This window comes from Leptonotus elevatus, chromosome 10 (assembly GCF_054856555.1).
Source record: "Leptonotus elevatus isolate MCC_2025b chromosome 10, RoL_Lele_1.0, whole genome shotgun sequence".
NCBI lineage: Eukaryota > Metazoa > Chordata > Actinopteri > Syngnathiformes > Syngnathidae > Leptonotus > Leptonotus elevatus.
This window is the reverse complement of record NC_141248.1, coordinates 9983112-10003979: the sequence shown is the minus strand read 5'-3', so window position 1 is coordinate 10003979 and position 20868 is coordinate 9983112. Positions and strand designations below refer to the sequence as shown.

Below are 20868 nucleotides of genomic sequence, written 5' to 3'. Positions count from 1 at the left end.
GATTTTTTGGGGTGCAATTTTGCATGTTTTTTGTTTTTTTACAGTAATGTACCAATTTCTAAAAAAAATTACAAAGGTTTGAACATTGAGAATGTTTAAACAAGAGAGAAATGTGGAAAAAATTTAAATGCCTCAATGAGAAAAGTACATAAACTGTGTGGTGAAGGGTTTTAGAGCCTTAAAACATTTATAATAAATGTAAAAGATAAAGCTAACTACTTCGCGGATTTCATTTATTGCGGGTATTTTTTGGAACCTAACACCAGCAGAAAACGAGGAAACACTGTAAACGAAGGCAAGCTACAGTACATAAAAGGGGATGTATTAATGTGAGGGTAATTGTTTGATCTACTTTTCAAAATGATAGTTCTTGTCACCATCTTCTGTCCAACACTTCCTCTCTTCATCGTCCCTTCTGTTCTCTGTGTTGACAGAAAACTTTACCGATGCAACCGGTCTAGGTAATAGAGAATGAAAAACATGTCTGCCTGGCCCCACCTCCATCCTCCATGTCTCACTTTATATCTGTCCATTTGATAACATAGCAGCAGTGCAGTCCTCTTTCAGTTCTTGCAGTTCCACATCACTTTTCATGAAATATCCTGTGTCCAGACATAAACAAAACATCATATGTAAAATACAACTGCTGAGAAATAAGATCAGATTTCCCAGTAAAGTGAAATGGACAGTAAACGTTAATCAATACCAGACTGACATTACTTGTATTCCAGTACAATAGTTCAATTTATTCTTTGAAATTCTTGCACCAGCGCATCATGAATACATAAAGTACATAAAGTATTCAAAAAGTTTAATTTTTTTGGGGGGGGAATGTACTTCAACGTGTACAGAATATTATTCCCCTCATAATGGATTCCTATTGATCATCTATATTAGAAATTATTCATCAAATGTTTGTATGAAAAAAGATAATTAACACGAGACTTGGACTGTGCTGCTGTTTATGATTTTGTTCTTTTCTTGAATGTCTATCAGCGCGTCTGCCTTCTGATCGTGCCTTCCTTTCTCTTTGCATAAAGCTATGGTTATTTGCCATCAGGGATTGAATAAGACCATTAATATTAGCCATATCCTGATCGAATACGATATGTACGGCCCAAAAATAAATCACATTCACATTCGATGCATCACACAATAGTTCTGCTGATGCGGTATATAATTGATTTATTTTTAATCTGGTTGCCTGATTACCACTACACCCATGCGACTTCCATTCTGCAATAATGCTATCCGTATGTATTTATGTTGACCTTGGACTGTTTGTTTTTGGAAAACGATCCCTGATGGTACACTCTTACTGTACAATCTGGCAATATTCCTACTTTTTGCCAAATGCCGCCAGTAAGACTTTAATCGCAACATTTATTTTTCCACGGTTTGTCACTAAATGCAGCTTATGACAGGCATGTTGCTTGGAATGGACAGACTCATGCGAAACATTTGAATCTTAAATGTCCACGGTGGACAGCAGATGACTGTCTAGCTCACTTACTTACTCACTGGCTTGATCATTTTGGTTCTTCCATCCTTATCCATCATGTCTACTCACTGGTTCAGTCATACCTGGGACCTTTGACTGAATTGGTTGCGTTACTGCTTTGCATCTGCTCCCAAACATGATGATGTCTTCATTGCTTTTGAGCATGCTTGGAAAATATGATGCAAGCATGTTGGCATTTGGGCCCATTATGTAAACGAGGTTTGTGATGGAAGCATTAGTAATAGAAGCTTTGGTGGCTGGAGGAGACCTTAACATCAAGGTACAGTATGAGTGAATGTGATCAAGAGTTCATCTGGGAACCTTCGATCAAAGGGGATCCAATTTGAATTAGCCACGTGTGAAGAAAAAATAAGATAAAACAAGAACAGGAATAGGACTTGCAGTTGTATCAGTGGCACACTGCCAGTGGTGTATTTTTGTTTGGAATAGGTAATGATTTTATTAGGGTGCAAGTCTCAAGAACTCTAGATACTTGCTTTAACACTTGAATGGCATATACAGTAAAACAACAACAAAAAATAATACCAAGATCAAGAGTTTCAAAACTTTTTCTACCATTATTCTTACTTCCCCTATCAAAATATTTATTTATTTTCTTAATGGAGTTGTACTAATCTCATAGTGCACATTAATGGTGGAATATGTCATAAAATTATTGATCTTGTTCTCATTTTTTCATAAAAAAAATAAGCCTGCATATATAAGAAGATAACATGTTTAGTTCAATCCCATGGATAGAAACTATAGGAACAAACAGACAAGAAAACAAAGAAAAGCTTATGATGTATGTTTTCACAGACCAGCCACAACAGTATGACCACGTGCTCAACATCACATCATGTACAACAGCTGTATCAAATAGAGATGGGAAAAGTATTGGCATTTTCTACTTGAGTAAAAAGTACAATTGCTTGTGTAAAAAACAACTTTGTTAAAAGTACTCACTCAAATAATTACTCAAGTAAAAGTAAAAAAAGTACAGGCTCTAAAAGGTACTTGCCGAGTAGAAGTAAAAAGTATTTTTACTGGATGTTTCCTCCTACATCAATTCGAAAGATATTAGCTAGGCCAGTTGACTCTCTGACTTGCCATCAAATGGAAATTATCCTCTTATGGCGGCGCACATTGCCCTCATATTTACGGGGTGTTCTAATCTAGCCAATTGCATCACATGTCATCGAGCCAATCACAAGCTGGGAAGTAGGGGGCCTTGTGTAACGCTTCATATTATTGGCGGAGCAAGGAGACATTGACACTGCTTTTTCTTCCAGGTCAAGTATGTAAAGGGCATTGTAAAGAAAATGTACTATTATTATTATTATTATTATTATTATTATTATTATTATTATTATTATCATTATTATCATTATTATCATTAAGTATTTTCATCGTTTTCATGCATTTAAAAAACGAAAGTAACGACCTTGTTTTGAAAATGTATCAAGTAAAAAGTACACACTTATATTAAAATGTAATGGATAAAGTAAAAAGCAGCGTAAAAAAGAAATACTCAGGAAAGTACAAAGTACTGAAAAAAAATTACTCAGGTAAAGTAACAAAGTATTTACGTTACTTCCCATCTCTGGTATCAAATATTCTACCTTTATGATAATATTGCTCTGTTTTAATTGACACTGTCATAGAGGTCTTCATTGAAAGGGTCCGTATCGCAGTTGACTTCCTAATGTAGGCTAATGTAATAATGTATTGTAAATAATGTCACGTTTTGATCACTTCTCGATGTCATCAATTCGTCTATGAAAGATGACACGCCACTTCGACGCGTCACAAATGAACCGTAGACCTGAGTTGCAGAATATCACCACACATTTTCACTTTATGCTCTTTTAAGTGGGTTGAAATTAAAATCAAACATAACATCCATGATCAATAAACTTACTTGTCACGGACCACACCAATGGCAAATAGACTTTTTAATTCACACAAAATTATCAAATCAAATTTCCCTCTGTCGTCATATGACCTCATTTAAATATAAAAATATAACAAGGAGCAACAATAAAAGAACCAATCTTTGTCTGATTACGCCTTATCTAAGTAGATAAGTGAGGACCCGGTCATTTTCTTGGGTTGGGAGAGCAGAAATGAGCAGGAATGCTCAGAGATGGGTGAATGGAGGAAAACTGCACTGTTGCAGTGTTTTTAATGAGGACATTGCATTTTAATATCGCTAAAAGCTGAAAAAGTTGATTTTGCATGACATATAGGCTCTTTAACAATTATATGGTGTGCCTTCGATTAAACTTTTTAAAATATACCATTAGAGTATACTTAAAAAGTATTCCATTAGGCTATATGCTTGTTGTTTTGGTTGTTGATTGCAGTGGTGTCAATTTGTATTCATGAAAGCTGCTGTGTCTCACATTTTGCTAACTTCAGTTACATGGGAATCACAAATCACAAAAAAATCAACACATTTGACATCTCAAAACTGAACAGTTTTATGGTACAGTGTTAGTGTTTGGTATATTGAACAAGTGGTCATGACGTTGCGTCATAATGCACGTGGGCTTTGATGTTTCTAATTAAAATACGCTGCATAATGTAATATCTATATTTGTCCACTTGGTGGTAGTGTTACCAAAGTTCCCATCATAAATGAAGTGAACTCTGCTCACTCACCTTGCTTTTTGTTTTGTTTTGAATAGTAAAATGGCTTAATAACGATGTATTTATTCAGTCATGGGAAGTTGTTTCCACTCATGCCTCTTAACAACCTTGCCATGTGTGTACTATATACATGTGAAGTTCCTTGTGCCTTGTCTTTAACGCTTTGTTCTTTCCCCGCTCCTCCCTTGTAGTTGAGCTTACGGATGGCTCTTTGGGTTCAGCTTTCACTGTTACTCCTCCTCCTATCGCTCCTCCTTCTCCCACTACTGCTGCTCCTACAACAATTATTACCTCATCTTCTACTCCTCCTACTACTACCACCACTATTACAATGTCTACGACGACTGCGGCAACTACTACTACTACCATCAATGCAACTGAGGCAGCCCCTACCGCACCACGTCCTGTGCTGGTTATCAACAAGAATATTGATAAGAATGTGTTGGGTACATTTTGTTGTGATTTTCATGGCCTTCAGATACAATGGAACCTCTGAAGTTGAGCACAATGCATTGTGGGATGGGTTTTTCCCTCTGATTTGTTCTAAACACCCCCCCCCCCCACCCCCACCACAAATACATCATTTAAAAGGTGCCTTTCAAACGTAATCCAAAACAGCAAAATACATGCACAAAATTATTATTTTGTTGCTTGATGAATAAGTACAACATTCTGGAGTCTAATGTGATGCTATAGATGATGACTGTTCAAACTCAGACTTTTTTTTCTTAATTTTGGCGAAAAAAGGCAAATCATTGATGTTCCAGTTTTGTTTAGTTTTTTTTAATTCAAAATGCCACTCTTCCAACTTAAAGAATCACAAAAAGCAAGAAAAATAATTATTGTAGTCAGTCACATTTTCTTAAGAGAAAATAGAGGAAAAAAATTGGAGTCATTCAATTCTGAGACTGCCACTAGTACTTTGTTGCAGCTCCTCTGGCTTTTCTAACAACTTGATTCTGAGGCAGGAGTTAAAAGGGAAGTCAATCTTAAACATTTTTTGACAATAATATGTTATATGTGACCTCACTAGTCTAAACATGACATTCTGATTAATATTACATTTGTGGAGTTATGAGTTATGAAGCAAAATACAGCCGTTTTTATCCATCTCAGGGGGTGGCCATTTTGCCACTTGCTGTCGACTGAAGATGACATCAATGTTGCTCAGGGCTCAGGCAACGACCAATCACAGCTCACCTGTTTTCTGAAGCTGAGCTGTGATTGGTTGTTTCCTGAGACCTGATCAACATTGATGTCATCGTTAGTGGAATATGAGTTATGAAGCAAAATACAGCCGTTTTTATCCATCTCAGGGAGCGGCCATTTTGCCACTTGCTGTCGACTGAAGATGACATCAATGTTGCTCAGGTCTCAGGAAACAACCAATCACAGCTCAGCTCAGAAAACAGGTGAGCTGTGATTGATATGACTAAAATGGATAAAAGTGGATGGATTTTGCTGCTTAACTTTTGTTCCACTAACACAATATTAATCAGAATGGGGCTGCATAGAACATATTATTGCGCCCACCCCAAAAATGGGGGTTGACTTCCCCTTTAAAATAGTGACAACAGCTTTCTTTATCATTCTGGCTCCAACTTCTTCTGATTACAGCTCAACTTTGCAAGTTGGACAGATTTTCGACCAAGCCCCAGACAAATGTTCCAGCGTTATGCCCTATACATATACGTGATTCATCACTGAATATCGCTTTCATCCAGTCATCAACAGCCAATGATAGCTCTTCTTTAGCCCACCGTCGCCGTTTTTTTCTGTTTAGGTGTTAAAGATGGCTTTCGGTATTCATTATTATTATTTTAATTTTATTTTTTACCAACAATTCGAAGTGTCTCAAATTAACTGAGCATGTGACCACTACATGTGTACATGTTCTGTTCTTATATTCTTTCTTTTTAGAGTGACTGCTGATGTTTCTGCCAACTGGTTGACTCTCTAACTTGTTTCGTTTCAGAAATAAGTGATATATTTTCTCTCCTTGTTTTTTTTTTCAGTTTCACAGATCCAATGGAAAAAAAATAACTACTACTAATTTATAACCCCATAATGTTAATCATTTTAATAATGTTATTAATTAATGTTATTAAATCCCCCACTTCTAGGCTAAAAATATTAGAGTATATTATAGACCACTGAGTAGATGTAAATTTGATGCGTCTGTTTGAACTTTCACCCATTGGAGGGTGCTATTATACTGTACAAAAATACTTTTATTTTTAGCTTGTGCAAAACAATGGAAGCTTATCTATGTCCGTCCAAAATCTATCTGTACATAAAAATTATTTTAAACAGTGACTCATTTAAACCAAACCAAAATGGTTCATAATGTCAAAGATGTGTAAAATGAATCTTTTTGATGGGAGATTCTTCTCCTATTATCGGGTGATTCTTCTCTCCTAGTGAGGTGGATTACAAAATTTTGTGGTCAAATTCTGAGGGTGAAAAAAAATAACATCAGTGCTTGACTTTAAAGGTTCCACTGTAGATACTGTATGTGAAGTAAATTGTCCTCTCTCACCTGAAGAAACAGCAAACGTCAGCGTTACATACCAATAAAAAGAGAAAGCGATTTCAATTTATTGGAATGTAGCCAGAAATATAGTAACGTAGTCGAGAAGTTAAGTTAAGTTAAGTTAAGTTAAACTTTTAGAATGATTATTTTGGGGTGAACCCCACAAAGTATTATTTGTCTTTCCTCACTCCAATGTCCACTCCAAGCTCAGAGGTAAACATTGCAATTAGCTTGATGGATTGAAAAATCCTCTGGAATTTTATTACATTAAGGGTGAATTTTCAATTCATGAATACGTTATTTGCTCCTGGATTAGAGTGGACATGTCCATCTTGATCGAATTCCCCACCCTGGTGCTACCACCATGCATAGGTCAAAAACAGGGGCACCCCCAAAATGAGGTTTTGGATCTGTGCCTTTGACCCTTTACCTCTGACCCTCATTATGCAGTTGCCACTGGGCGAGAGATCTGGAATCTGACGGTGGAGCATAACAGTAACTACGCTAACGTCAGCTGGAGACACAACTTCCCGCCCGGCAGCAGCGAGTTTGTGCTAGAGTTCACACTGGACAGTAAGAATCCAGATCAAGCCCGTTTCTTTTATAAAGTTAAACGCTTGAGCTCAGTGCCACCAAAGACAATGCCATTTGTGAGATACGAACCAAATCAAAACAGCAAAACTTGTTAAATCCATGAATTTAAAAATATATAAAGATTTTTACAGTTTGGTTACTATTACTAACCTTTTTGTTATTGTTGCTAAGTTTGAGGAGACCACGTAGCTATAAATCAGTCAGAAGTCTTTAGAATACAGTATACCTTTATTGTATTATTTCACTATATATTGCTCTCTTTTTTTCTGTGACCCCCAAGGGGCCAAACTGTGTGTTTAAATTAGTGCTGTCAGGCGATAAAAAAAACACAAATTAATTACAGTACTTGTAATTAATTAATCTAATTAATCGCTTTTAATCTCATAACTGCTAAAGGTCCCCAAATTTATTGTTGCAGTTTTCAGAAGAAAAAATGTAAGCACATCATCAAACCAGGTATTATTTAAAAAGATCATCTAAACTTTCTAGCTTCAGTAGCCGGGGGTCGAACCGCCAAGGCCCCCGCCTTTGGCTGCCACCCAGCTCACTCCGTGTTGAGAGGAACCAGTTGAGGTGGCCCGGGCATCTGGTTCGGATGCCTCCTGGACGCCTCCCTGGAGAGGTGTTCCGGGCATGTCCCACCGGCAGGAGGCCCTGGGGACGACTCAGGACACGCTGGAGAGACTATGTCTCTCGGCTGGTCTGGGAACGCCTTGGGATCCCGTCGGAGGAGCTGGTTGAAGTGGCTGGGGAGAGGGAAGTCTGGGCTTTCCTGCTAAAGCTATCAAACGCGGATAAGCGGTAGATGATGGATGGATCTAAACTTCCTGTTTCTGGTTTACAGGAAGTGTAAGATTATCTTTTTATAACAATATTTTTGAAGAGCAACATTTGAAACTTGCAACTTCAGAACAAATTTTAAATATTTGGTGCCCATATGTTGACATTGAAAAAAAATTATAGATTTTTTTAACAAAATTTAATCTACGGGCCACTCAATGGGCCAAATTTCAAATGCTTGCGCATTGACTTACTTCTCATAATTAATTCCATTCATTTTCATCACGTGTTAATTTGCAGCGTAATCAATTAATCGTTGTTAAACTGACAGCCCTAGTTTAAATCAAACAAGCCAATTGACCAAAGAGATGACAATGTGTTATATCAAAACTCACCCGCAGAAAACATACAATTGGTATATTGCTGTACTTCCTGTCCATCGTTGTGGTTTGTTCTTACAACCCTCACAATTTAAAAATGTGGCTTCATCTTCATGATGTAAAAAAAAAAAAAAGCAGCCAGCATGCATTTCTATTTTTGAGATTTTTCTCTGTCTCTCGTTGACCTTCCGCGTTCATCATGTTATAGTGTTATTGCAAAGTGAATAAGTGGCTTGGCTCAGCTTCTCTCATTTGCTTTTTGTGACGTTCTCTTTCTTGAAATCCATAATTGCACAAATGCTTTTGCTTTTATTTGGTCTTATGCACGTTTTGAGTCTGCTTTTGTAGAACACATGCATCACCCCTCTTGTTCGGGAATCATAGAACTTGTTGAGATTGGATACCTTTGCATGTTCATACATTGTCTACCATAAAAGGTGTTCACCCTCTTTACTTTTCTCTTATGTTATAGCCATATTCTGAAATAGATAATAATAATAATAATAATAATAATAATAATAATAATAATAATAATAATAATAATAATAATAATAATAATAATGCATCAGATTTAAATAGCGCTTTTCTAGACACTCAAATTTCCCCTTCAAATTATGTACACATGAACCAATAACAACCAAGTAAAAAAAACATGACACTTAGAAATGTCAAAAAGAGAAAATAAACCATTAAAATATCTCATGCCCATAAATGTTATGGCCTTTTCCATGAAAAACATCCAGTTTCGTAATAGACCTGGATTGCAGTCAATTGTGGTAAAGTAAAAATGATGAAGCACAGTGAAGGCTCAATTTTGGTGAACGGCGCAAGTCTTGTGTGGTGCAAAACTTTACTTAGAAGTAGGTTAGACCTGGTGTTGATAATTTCACAGCCGACTTCAATCATGGGCAATCAAAGTAGCTCCATTCATTCCATGTCGGTGTGCTATGCTACTTGAGCGCTAGCGTTTCGACATGGCAAGGTGCATGTTTATGCCGTTAAGTGGGCACTTGCAGAGCGTACCTCAGCTGCAATCGTTCGTGGTCTGAGCAAGCCTACACAGCAAAAATTGCAGTTACAATTGTGGGAGTTCATTTTAACTCCCATATGGAACTGTAATATTTTCAGAGGTAAATGGTGTGTAGAGAAGGTGTTATTTCACAGAGTGGATCGCCAAGAGTTAGATCACCTCCACAGAGTGTTAGATTGGCTCCGCCTTTCACCTGCTCAGAGAGACAAGTCAGCGGCATTTTCCTCATCCCACTTTCTTCATTGCTTATCACTGAGAAATACTGACAGTCTTAACAGACAAAAGGAGTTTGGGGCAATTAATTCATTTTCAGTCTGACTGCATTTAGCCTACTTCAAATGCTCGCTTGAAAAGAGGTGTTGGGTTAAAGTTGAAAACTGTCGTTACATTGGCTGTCATTGATAGATAACCACCTTTCGGCAAGTGCGCTTCCTTATTTCCGACGACTGTCCATGTACTTTTTCCGAGGCTTTGCAAAAAAAAAGACGCTAACGTGGAAGCTTTCACATGTGACGGAACCACATTTTCGGCGAGTACTTTATGAGGCAAAGGGTTCGCCATTTACTCGACGGAGCAAAGTTACAGTTTAAATTTATTTATAACACCTTAAACACTAAGTGGCTGGATAGCCTGCCGTTTAAGGTCGGTATGAGAGTGCACCGGTTCGATCTCTGTCATGGTAGACCGTTTATGAGTGTCTGACGAGTTAAAAGTCTACTCCTATCGTGTTAAATAACTCTGCTTAGTGAGTACTCTCTCCCAGTGTTAAATACTTTCACTATTTCACTAGTGTTGATTTAACTCTGGAAAGTGTGGAGCTATATAAACTCTGAAAAATTGTTGAAATCAGCTCTGTGAGAGTCGATTCATCACTGAGCTTTGTGCTGTGTAAGGTTAGATCGACTTCTGCCACCAAACTGTCCCTCCGCCAGTCACGTCCAACGGCACTCCCTATGCCGAACCGCCGTGCCCAGCTCAGGATCCGTCGACCTCTGCGTCACACCACAGATGCACTGAAAATAGAACCCTGAGTGTCAGACCACAATAAAGGCCGTCAAGTCAAAATAATTGTCTGCAGACCTCAGAGACAACAGTACTGGTACATTAAGCCGTAGGGCCCGTAAATATAGGTATCAAAATTATTAACCCATTCACTGCCATTGACGGCTATAGACGTCAAAGATTCATTTGAACTATTTCTATTAGTTTAACTTTTTTTTGTTAACAAGAGTATGAAAACCTAGATTTTTTTTATTGTACATTTAGAACAGGTATAAATGTTGTCATTAATTGTGAGTTAACTACTGAAGTCATGCGATTAATTACGATTAAAAAATTTAATCGCCTGACGCCCCTAATTTCGAATAATCTTTTCTTTTTCTTTTTTTTTTAAATCACGTCAGGCGATTAACATTTTTAATTGTAATTAATAGCATGACTCACTAGTTAACTCATGATTAATCACAAATTTTATATCTGTTATAAATGTACAATAAAAATGTTTTTTCTAGGTTTTCATACTTTTGTTAACAAAAGTGGAAAAAATGTTATACTAATAGAAATAATTCAAATTCATTTTTTTGTCTATAGCCGTCAATGGTACAGTGGTTTCCATCATTTGTAAAGTGAAGATAGGTTGTAAGAGAACTATGAGTAGAGAGATCTTTTCTTCACTGTGTCTATAGTTGGGCTTCCATCCACCCATTTTTATCAAATTTTCAAGAAATGCAAATATAAAACTGATTGGAAACGCTAGAAATTCGAAAAAAGGCCGTTTTGACCAGATATTACGTCACATGTACGTTTGTAGTCCCAAAGCAATGTCGGATGATAAGGAAGAAACATAAATCTTTTTGGAATTAATTAAAGAAGCAAATGTTAATGCTATTTTAGATGGAAAACAGCAAAGAAACGCTACGGTTTATCAAGAATTACAAAAGCAATCTCACATTATGTCATCGCACGGCGCAGTCGCTTCCTGGTCTTCTTCTTCTTTTTTTTTGGAGTACTGGTGGATCACATCTCTATGGTGTATACCGCCACCTACAGCGGCGGAGGTCCCTTCTCAATGTTCGCAAAAGAAGAACAGATGGAAACGGGCATAAGTCACATGTCCGTTTTGCGCATTTTCAGTAAATTGGCTTAAACATTTCGAAAAATTGGATGGAAACCTGACTAATGTCTTTATTGTGTTTTGAAAGGGAGACATTTTTATTAAGCCACCGGTATATGGTTGTAACATAAAAGTGAAGGATGTGAATATATTATGTAGACACTATAAAGAAGCTCTGTCATTGCTGTTACCAATTTAACGATCTTTGACCCTCTATCCAGCATAGAAGAGTGTATGTATTTTTGATGTATACTGGCCATGTCGTTAATTCTTAATGATGTTAGATTGTGAACAGCACGACACACAAAGGGTGTGCGTGTGTGTGTTTGTGTGGGGGGGGGCTAAGTGTGGGTAAAACGAGACTGATCTAATGGGCTTCACCACCCCACCCACTGCTCAGCCATCATTCGTGCTTCAAGGTCGTATCTAAAAGGATTGACTGTCAAAATGGGAGTGGCCCTTATTGTCGGCCAATATAGCTTCAGCATTCTTTCCCAGTGTGTGAATGTAGGTTTTCTTTTTTGGAGATATCATTTATCCATGATATTGCAATAAATATGTAAACACACTGGTATTAATCTAGAGAAAAATGTCTGGCACCGATAATCGGCCCTAGTTTAATCACACAATTAAAAACTAATTTTCTTTTTTATTGTAGTTCAGTATTAAATGTATCTAAAGATAACCAGAACATGAAACAGTGTAGCAGGCCTCCCGAACAAGGATGAAACTTTACTGATGATTTGTCGTTTTATTTTTATCACCGTGAATTGCCATGAATCGCCATGCATCACCGTAAGAGCTGAAAGATATTTCAAACCCATGCGAACAATAATCAAAACATGTACAAACACAGGAGTTAATAAACACATTATTTTCAAAAAAAGTACCTTTTGGACGGGCTACCAATACAAAATAGAAAACAAAACATTGTGCAAACTTACGCTAATTAAGCTACCTTGAGTACAAACAGCATTAACCCGGAAGTGACTCTTCAAAACAAAAGCAATCATGACGATTTACAATGCAAATTTCAAAATAAAATACAATCACTATTCCGGTAGGAAAATATAATTATGGTTATTTACAGACACTAAAACTTACTCTTATTCAAATGAACACGCTTGCCATTTTTGCAATAACACAAAATTACTTTATAATCTACACACACCTAAGTTGTTGCCTATTGTTATATTTAATTCCAAACGCCTTTTTGTTGGCATATATTATTTATACAGTGTACAGGTATGTGAATAACTACGACGGTGTATTAGAGCCACTTATATATATATATATTTTTTTTTTTTAGAGGGTGGGGGCAATATTGAAAGAAAAATTTGCCACTTTATAAAGTGGCAAATTTGTGACTTTATAAACTGGCAGAAAAAAACGTTGAAACTTACGAGGAATATACGGAGCGTACTACTCGATTGTTTGTGCCAATACTTTTCGTTTGGGTTTTCGAATAAGGAGATAGTAATGGCTTTAACCATATCATGTTAAGCATTCGCACTTTAAAGCGTTGGGTACTGCCAGCGACAAAGATGGTCGACACCCTGAGGATCAAGCATTTAAGTTAATTTGTTAAAATGTATATTTACTTGTACATTTATATTTCCAGAATTATTATATACACATTCATACATTTGGTGTTTTTTTGTGCAAGTAGCTAAATTGATGTGTCAAATTTGCTGCTCTCCGTCATTCACTTTCTTTTACCTAAAGTAAGCTAGCTTCTGATTGGTTAGTGTTAGTCAGCTGATAGGGGATCAGGAAGTGTTGTCGCTCTAGCTGCCGTGTATGACGAGTAAAGTTTCAATTAAGAATGGATTCGTCTCCATCCTGCCTTTTCATTTCACATGGTTAGACTTAGTGATGGCAAAATGAAGCTTCATGAAGCATTTGCGATATTTTTTGACTCCTCTAGATGGTGCTCTTGGTTTAAAGATAAAGGCAAGTGCAATGAAAATGGATTACATTTGCATTGCATCTTTGAATCATGAGTGCCATCTAGAGGAGTCAAAAAATATCGCAAATGCTTCATGAAGCTTCATTTTGCCATCACTAGTTAGACTACAGCTACGATACGTGTATTTCTCGTAAGTTTCTGAGTTTTTTTCTCTCACAAATCTGCCACTTAATAAAGTCGCAAATTTGCCACTTTATGCATTGTAAATCGTCATGTCTGCTTTTGTTTTGAAGAGTCACTTCCGGGTTAGTGCTGTTTGTACTGAAGGTAGCTTAATAGTACGCTGGAAACGTTTGTTGCACAGTGTCGAGGAATGTTCTATTTTGTATTGCCGAAGAGGCAAAAGGTACATTTTGTTTAATAATTTGATAATTGTTTGCATGGGTTTGAAATATCTTACAGCTCTTACAGTGATGTACGGTGACTTACGGTGATGCATGGCGATTCACGGTGATACAAATAAAACCACACTTTATAAAGTGGTAAATTTACGAGTTTTTTTTCCGCTCAAATTTTCCACTTTATAAAGTCGTAAATTTGCCACTTGAGAAAGTGGTCAATTTGTAAGTTTTTTCCCCTTGGAATATTGCCCCCACCCTCTAAAAAAAAATGGCCCTAATCGAATGCACCCGATATACAGTACAGACATATTTAATTATGATATCTAATCAGAGATGAGAATCCAGGTCCAGAATGTAAAAACCCTGCCACAGACAAAAAAAAAAAACAGGATCTGGATTTCCCATTTTTGTATCTAACAATGTTTTTGTTTTTTTAAAGAAAAGAAAAAAGAGTAAACTATTTCACTCTATTATTACAAAGGTGTATTCATTGATCCTCACCCTACCATGGCCTTACAATATGAATTTATTGATAAGGTAGAGGAGTGGCATGTTCCCCCTTGTGTTGTTGTGTTTTGCTTCGCTGGTGGATTGCTCTCGAAAGGATTGTTTTCTTCATGAGTTCTGCTGGATAACTTCAACCTTGAAATGTTTGACAGCATGAAGCATGACATCACCACCGTGTGCTGCCTTCTCCCTTTCACTGCCTCCTCAGTATCATACTCAAGTTCTCATTTGTACTGGAACCATACCATTTCCTCAATTGAGGACTTGCTTTTTCCAATTCACTCTGTTGGAAACAATGAGACGAGGCACTTTGGATGAATAGCGGTTTTGCTGCTCCCATTCCCTTCTCCTTTTGTGATTACCTCTGGAAAATAGTGCCTTTTGGATAAAAAAGTGTCGCAACGAGGTGTCCGTTAAATTGACCCTCACCTCACTGACAACAATCATTAGAAGTTTCAAAATGACACTATCACCTTATCCTATGTGTGCATATTGCATGTATTCCAGAGGGAAATCAACCCGGATGATAATGACGATGCGCATCGCACAGTTTTAATTCCCTGAAATAATAAATCATTGATAATGCTTGGCCATTTTAAAATGGTAATAGTAGGCGTAAGTGTGAGCCAAAACGCCACCCCCCTAGAGTATGATTGGCCCTTTCTTGTGTCTCCAAGGCGACAAGACAATGAAAACTGTACCAGTGACAGAACAGCCCCCCGTTAAAGTGGCGGATTTGATCGCGGGTGCCAAGTACCATCTGAGGGTTTACTCCAATGAACTCAGCAGCGTCACCAGCAAATCTGTCACCTTTGAGACCAAATCAGGTGAGACCACACCTGGCCTGGTGGAGTCGGATTGGCAGGCAGATGGGCTACAATGGTTGCGAGGGTGAAGTGGTTTCAAAGTGCCAGACACAATCCTTCTTTGTTATAGTGGTCAACTTTCGGAATGAATGAAAAAGTTATGTGAGAATGTACAGTGCTGTAAAAAATTATTTGCCCTCTTCTCAAATGCTTGCTTTTTTGTGTAGTCTCCCCAACTGTAATGTGTAAGATCGTCAAACAGTGAAAATGAACTCAGCTTTCCATAAAATGTGATTAGCTATGGCTCATTCAGGATTGAGCAAGCAGGGCAAGTACTTTTTCCACACAAAAATGTATTTATATGCTTTTTTATGTTTGTTTGTTTTATGCTAGAGCATACAGAAGGCTTTGATGCAGCCTCTGACCTGAAGAGGTCGCTTAAAGCAATGGTAGTTATTACAGAAACGGCCAGCGGGTGGCAGCAGAGTATAAGAGATCAACCAGGGCCATGTTGAAAAAGATTTGTGAATAATGATGAAACTTAGCTATATTCTAATGCTAATTGCTGCAAAACGGAAACAGATACAAATATATGTTTTTCTTAATGAAAGAAGAGACTCTAATCTTTCTTTCGGTAGGTTGCATGTTTTTTTTATAGCAATAGAACACAATATCCTGTGAGCCTTGCAAAATCTGTCAAAATCCAGTAAAAAAGCTGGAAGCGAAGGGGGTTGCTTCGTTTAAAGGGCTGGGACTGAATGAGTTAATAAATAAAAGCACCAATTAAAATCTTCAGTTTAGATTTATTTGGTATATGTGTCTGATATTTACATTCGTTTGATGATTTTAAACTGTGGGGGAAACTATGCAAAATTTGAGAAAAAGGCAAATACTATTTCAACAGCACTGTTATATATATACAATATCATGGGTGCACTTCCACACATTTTACTGGATTTAAAATATGTCAACTTTATTTAAGCGCGGCCTATCGTATGTTATTATAGTCTTGGTTTCCGAATTAGTGATCTTAAGCACAGCACATTTAAGGCACTTTTTTCTAGTGCTGTCACTATCGCATATTTTTGGAATCGATTAATCTATCAATTATTTGATTGATTAATCGACTAATCAGACTTATTTTAATATTGCATTTAAGTGTATAACAAAAGCATTTTTCCATGATTACTGTTTATTAACCAATGATTGTTGTTTATTTTGTACTTCGTATTCGTATAGGGATTTTAAAAAAGGGGGGTGGGGGAATTGGTCTTGTACTATGTTACCGCTTTGGTCATTTCCAAAGTAAAAACAAATGTTTACAAATGTCTTATTTTGATTAAACGCAGAAGATACTCAGTTTTCTTTAATGAAAGACTACAAAAATCAGTTTTGGACTTTTTTAAGTAAAGAAAATGCTCCAATCAATTACTCGATTACTAAAATAGCTGTCGATTAATTTGGTAATCGATTACTTGTCGATTAATCGATTAATTTTGACAGCTCTACTTTATTTTGTTGTCACATTTCTCTAATGGGAGCTGTTTTCCTTGTTTCATGTTAAGCTTGTTCTGTTATTCACGCACAATTTGGAATTTGTTGTATCAAATGAGCAGATTTTAAAAGCAAAGTAAACAATGGGACACTTTTCTCACTATAAGGTTTGCTCTGTATTGTATGGTCCCAGAGATGGCGATAACCCTCCATTAATCAAATGAGGTGTTGGCTGTATATGAGATACTACTGTGTATGTGCAGTGCAGAGGTGGGCAATCTCGGTCCTCGAGGGCCGGAGTTCTGCAGGTTTTGGAGGTTTCTCACTTCTAACACAAGCTGATTCCAATCAACAGGATCGTTATCAGGCTTGTGCAGAGCTTGCTGATGAGCTGATCATATATCAGTTGTGTTGGACAAGGGCAACATGCAAAACCTGCAGGATTCCGGCCCTCGATGCCCACCTCTTAATATTGTTAACAATAGCTTGTTTTCTCAGAAAATTATATTTTTAGTCTTTAGATTTCCCTGCATGGATTTTGTGCCGAAATGTAAACTTTGACCTGGAAAGAAAAACTTATATTGTCTTCACTTTTCTCTCTTCTCCTGCCCCACTCGGTGTATGTCTGTATGCTTGTGTGTCTTGTCTTTTGTGCACGTCACTAGCCTACATTGATCAGGTCGACATCGCAACTCAAGGCTGGTTCATCGGCCTGATGTGCGCCATCGCCCTCATCATCCTGATCCTTCTTATTGTCTGCTTCATCAAAAGGAGTCGTGGAGGCAAATATCCCGGTAAGACTTAACTGAGGTGCTGAGTTAGGGGTGCAACAGCAGTATGACAAAAATCCCAGTTCAGTATGGTTTCTTGGGTTTAAGGTCACAGTTTGGTTCAGTACAGTAATTTGGTACAGTAAGGGAAGATTATGCAAAATAAAATGGCTCGTCCTTTACAGAGGTGGCAAATCCAAGTCCAGAAAGTAAAAACCCTGCCACAGTTTGTCTTCAGCCCCAGGTGCTAACTAGCGAGCTCCCTAGCTTGCTCCCCAAACTGTGGCAGGGTTTTTACTTTCTGGACCTGGATTTGCCACCTCTGGTCTTTTGTCTAAATAGAAACCGATCATAGAAATCAACAGAATACTGTCATTTATACGCTGCCCCTAATCCAACAAAGCCTCATGTTCACGTAGCTATTTGAAAACTATTGAACGGGAGAGTACGCTGGCTCATTTTTGTTGACGCTTCTGTTTGAGGAAAAGTTTTTCTTTTTAATTTAAAGTTTTAACTTTAACCATGGCCAAAGGTAGAACCTAAATTGTTGTTGTTTTGTTAGCATTGTTGCTGTCAATCCACCCTATTAGGCTGGCTAGCTGGGGTGAAGTTGTCCTGGCGGAGTGAGAGGTGGGCAACAAAATAATGACAGAGGTGTTCATACACTGCCGAGATGGAATTTAACAGTTGACTTAAATGCCTGTTGCCATCTCATACTAAAGCAACATACTCCACACTGACTTCCCCATCACATTCAAGTCTGACCGTAACAATACTGTAAGATTAGTTCCGATTCAAATGTGAAAATTGCAATTGAATCGCAATTGTTTATATTGAGGTCAAAAGTTTGACATGCTGCCAAAAGCATATTGCTGGATACAACCTTCGCAAGCCACGAGCCAGAACTGAGTTGCACCCCTTATACTGAGTCGTACTGCATATGCCCAAGCACAGCCCAAAGCATGAAGGTTTTCTTTTCTAATTTGGTATTCGTTGCAAATAAACACTTGATTTCATAACAGCCACATTATAACATTATTAACTGGTTTGATTACAGTCTTTTGTCAGTGTTCTTTTTTTTGTTAACATACGTATATAGTGACCATTATTAATAAGTGATTGGAGTATTTACATTATTTTAACATCTGTGTTTCTGTCCATCCATTTATTGTACCCAGGAGTGGCAAATCCAGGTCCAGAAAGTCAAATCCCTGCCACAGTTTGGCTTTTTAGCGCCAGGTGCTAGCTAGCTAACTCCCTAGCTAGCTCCCATGGTGCTCGTTTACCTGCTCGGGAGCTAGCTAGCTAGCTTCCTAGCAGGTAATAGTAGGTAATGGTGCTCGTTTTACTGCTAGGGAGTTAGCTAACTAGCTAGCTAGCACCTTATCGTCGCTAGGGCCACAGGTGAGCCGGACCGTAGCCAGCAGACAAAATTAAATGTACAATAAAAATAAAAGACTTAGCTTTTGTAGAACGAAGGGTTGTAATTGTGAGAACTGAAAATTTATACTAGCAAAGTTCAAAATAGGCATTGCATGCAATTTTGCAAATTTGCATTTCACGCCTCAGACAAACACAAAGCTGCGAATGGGCATTTATGTGAAAAACTGATTAGGCCACGTACGTATGATGTGTGGATGGCCAATGTGGTATGCAATTCGCATTAGTTCTCGTGGCCACGAGCTGCTTTCTTCATCTATGCACGAGCCGCTAATCACACTTTGGGTATGTCAGCTGGCTTGCGACGTCACTGGCTCAGTGCAAGGCCGTAAGTAATCATCATTTGGGGCCCATGGAAAACACAACCAAGCCATCATCATCCATACTTTATTTCAATTTGGACTAAATGGGGAGAAATCAAGTTCAATTGTCTGACAGCTTAAGTTAGCCTACTAATATTTACCACCAAGATTTTTTATACTAATGATTGTCATCAACTAAAAAGTGCAAATTTGAGAAAATTATCGTATTTCCTGAGCAAAATAAAGCGCTTAAAATCCTTCTTGGGGAGTATTTACCTTTTCAAATGTCTTCAACACTTCCAAAATGTCTACTTGTTTAACGAATATTTGTCTCATTCCTGTTGAGGTAGTCATTAGTGTATTATATTCCATGCTAATATGCTAGCTGCTAAAGTGAAGTTACACAAAGGTTGTTAAAGCATTTTTGTCTTAATGCCTTGTTTTGTTACAAGAAATGCAAAATTTAAAATTAAAAATGTTTTTAGACAATTAAATAGTTTACTGATATCCACATTGTGAATTTAAAGCTGCAATATGGAACATTTTTCCCCCAAAAATAACTTTACAGTAAGCTTTTTATTTGACCATTTATGACTGAAATGCCTTCTAATTAGTAGATTAACACCTTCGCTGTTCACAATGGGTACTCCTGCAAGCCTCTGCCCAATAGTTTTCAGACTGGGTTCGGGTTTGAATTTTCCGCGCCCTGTCTGCGGATGTGACGTAATGTGCGTGGTGCGGATGTGAAGAACGGTATGTGCAGTTGTGCTCCAGGTAGTGGAGTGGTACCGTCACTTACCTACGATGCAGGTTGGTGTGGGTTCGCTTCCCTGCCTGTGAGACCATGTTTGTATGTGTGCGTGTTTGTGTGATTTGGTGGGAAAAACAACAACCAAAAAACAGTATGTGCAGTTTCGTTTTTCATCAGCAGGTGGCAGTAGCGATTTGAAATGGAATATTCTACGTTCAGTAGCTTTAAGATATAAAAAGTGTTGATTTTACAAAATATTGAATTTTCAATAGGATACTCGAATACTGAAATATTCAATAGCTGCAGCCCTACATTCAACCTCCTGTTATTTTGTTGTTGTTGTTTTGTTTTTATTGCTTAACTCATTCACTGCCATTAACGACTATAGCCGTCAAAAATTCATGTTAACTATTTCTATTAGTTAAAAAAAAATCTATTAATTACATTTTTTATGAAAACCTAGAATTTTTTTATTGTACATTTATAACAGATATAAAATTTGTGATTAATCGTGAGTCAACTATTAAAGTCATGCGATTAATTACGATTACAAAATGTAATCGTCTGACGCCCCTTATTTTAAATTTTTATATTTTTTTTAATTAGGAGCGTCAGGCGTTTAAAATTTTAAATTGTAATTAATCATATGACTTCACTAGTTACTAATGATTAATCACAAATTGTATATATAAGTTCTAAATTTACAATCATTTTATTTCTAGGTTAGCAAAAGTGGAAAAAATGTTAAACTAATAGAAATAGTTCAAATTAATTTTTCTGTGGAAATGGCATTTTACGCAAAAAGCTGGAACCTTGATTGTGACGTAACAAGGTCTGGCAAAACCACCGCAGCAAAAAAATTGGAGATTTTACCTTTCCAACGAAAGCAATTTTATCCTGCTACG

General features: G+C 37.3%; 1 protein-coding gene across 17 annotated transcripts in view; it reads left to right on the top strand.

Moving 5' to 3' along the window:
• Nucleotides 1-20868, top strand: part of nfasca (neurofascin homolog (chicken) a) — a 121523-nt gene that overhangs the window by 89218 nt on the left and 11437 nt on the right. For 9 of the 17 annotated variants that reach the window (XR_015096384.1, XR_015096385.1, XR_015096386.1 and 6 more), the window contains 5 exons: nucleotides 435-461; nucleotides 4345-4599; nucleotides 7137-7259; nucleotides 15078-15227; nucleotides 17366-17494. Coding sequence is in view for 13 of the 17 variants with exons in the window: in XM_086088060.1 (XP_085944186.1) it covers nucleotides 435-461; nucleotides 4345-4599; nucleotides 7137-7259; nucleotides 15078-15227; nucleotides 17366-17494 (684 nt within the window). In the remaining 4 variants the exon portion in view is untranslated. The remainder of the gene's footprint in view (nucleotides 1-434; nucleotides 462-4344; nucleotides 4600-7136; nucleotides 7260-15077; nucleotides 15228-17365; nucleotides 17495-20868) is intronic. The other 8 variants (XR_015096387.1, XM_086088071.1, XM_086088070.1 and 5 more) reach the window with 6 other exon arrangements.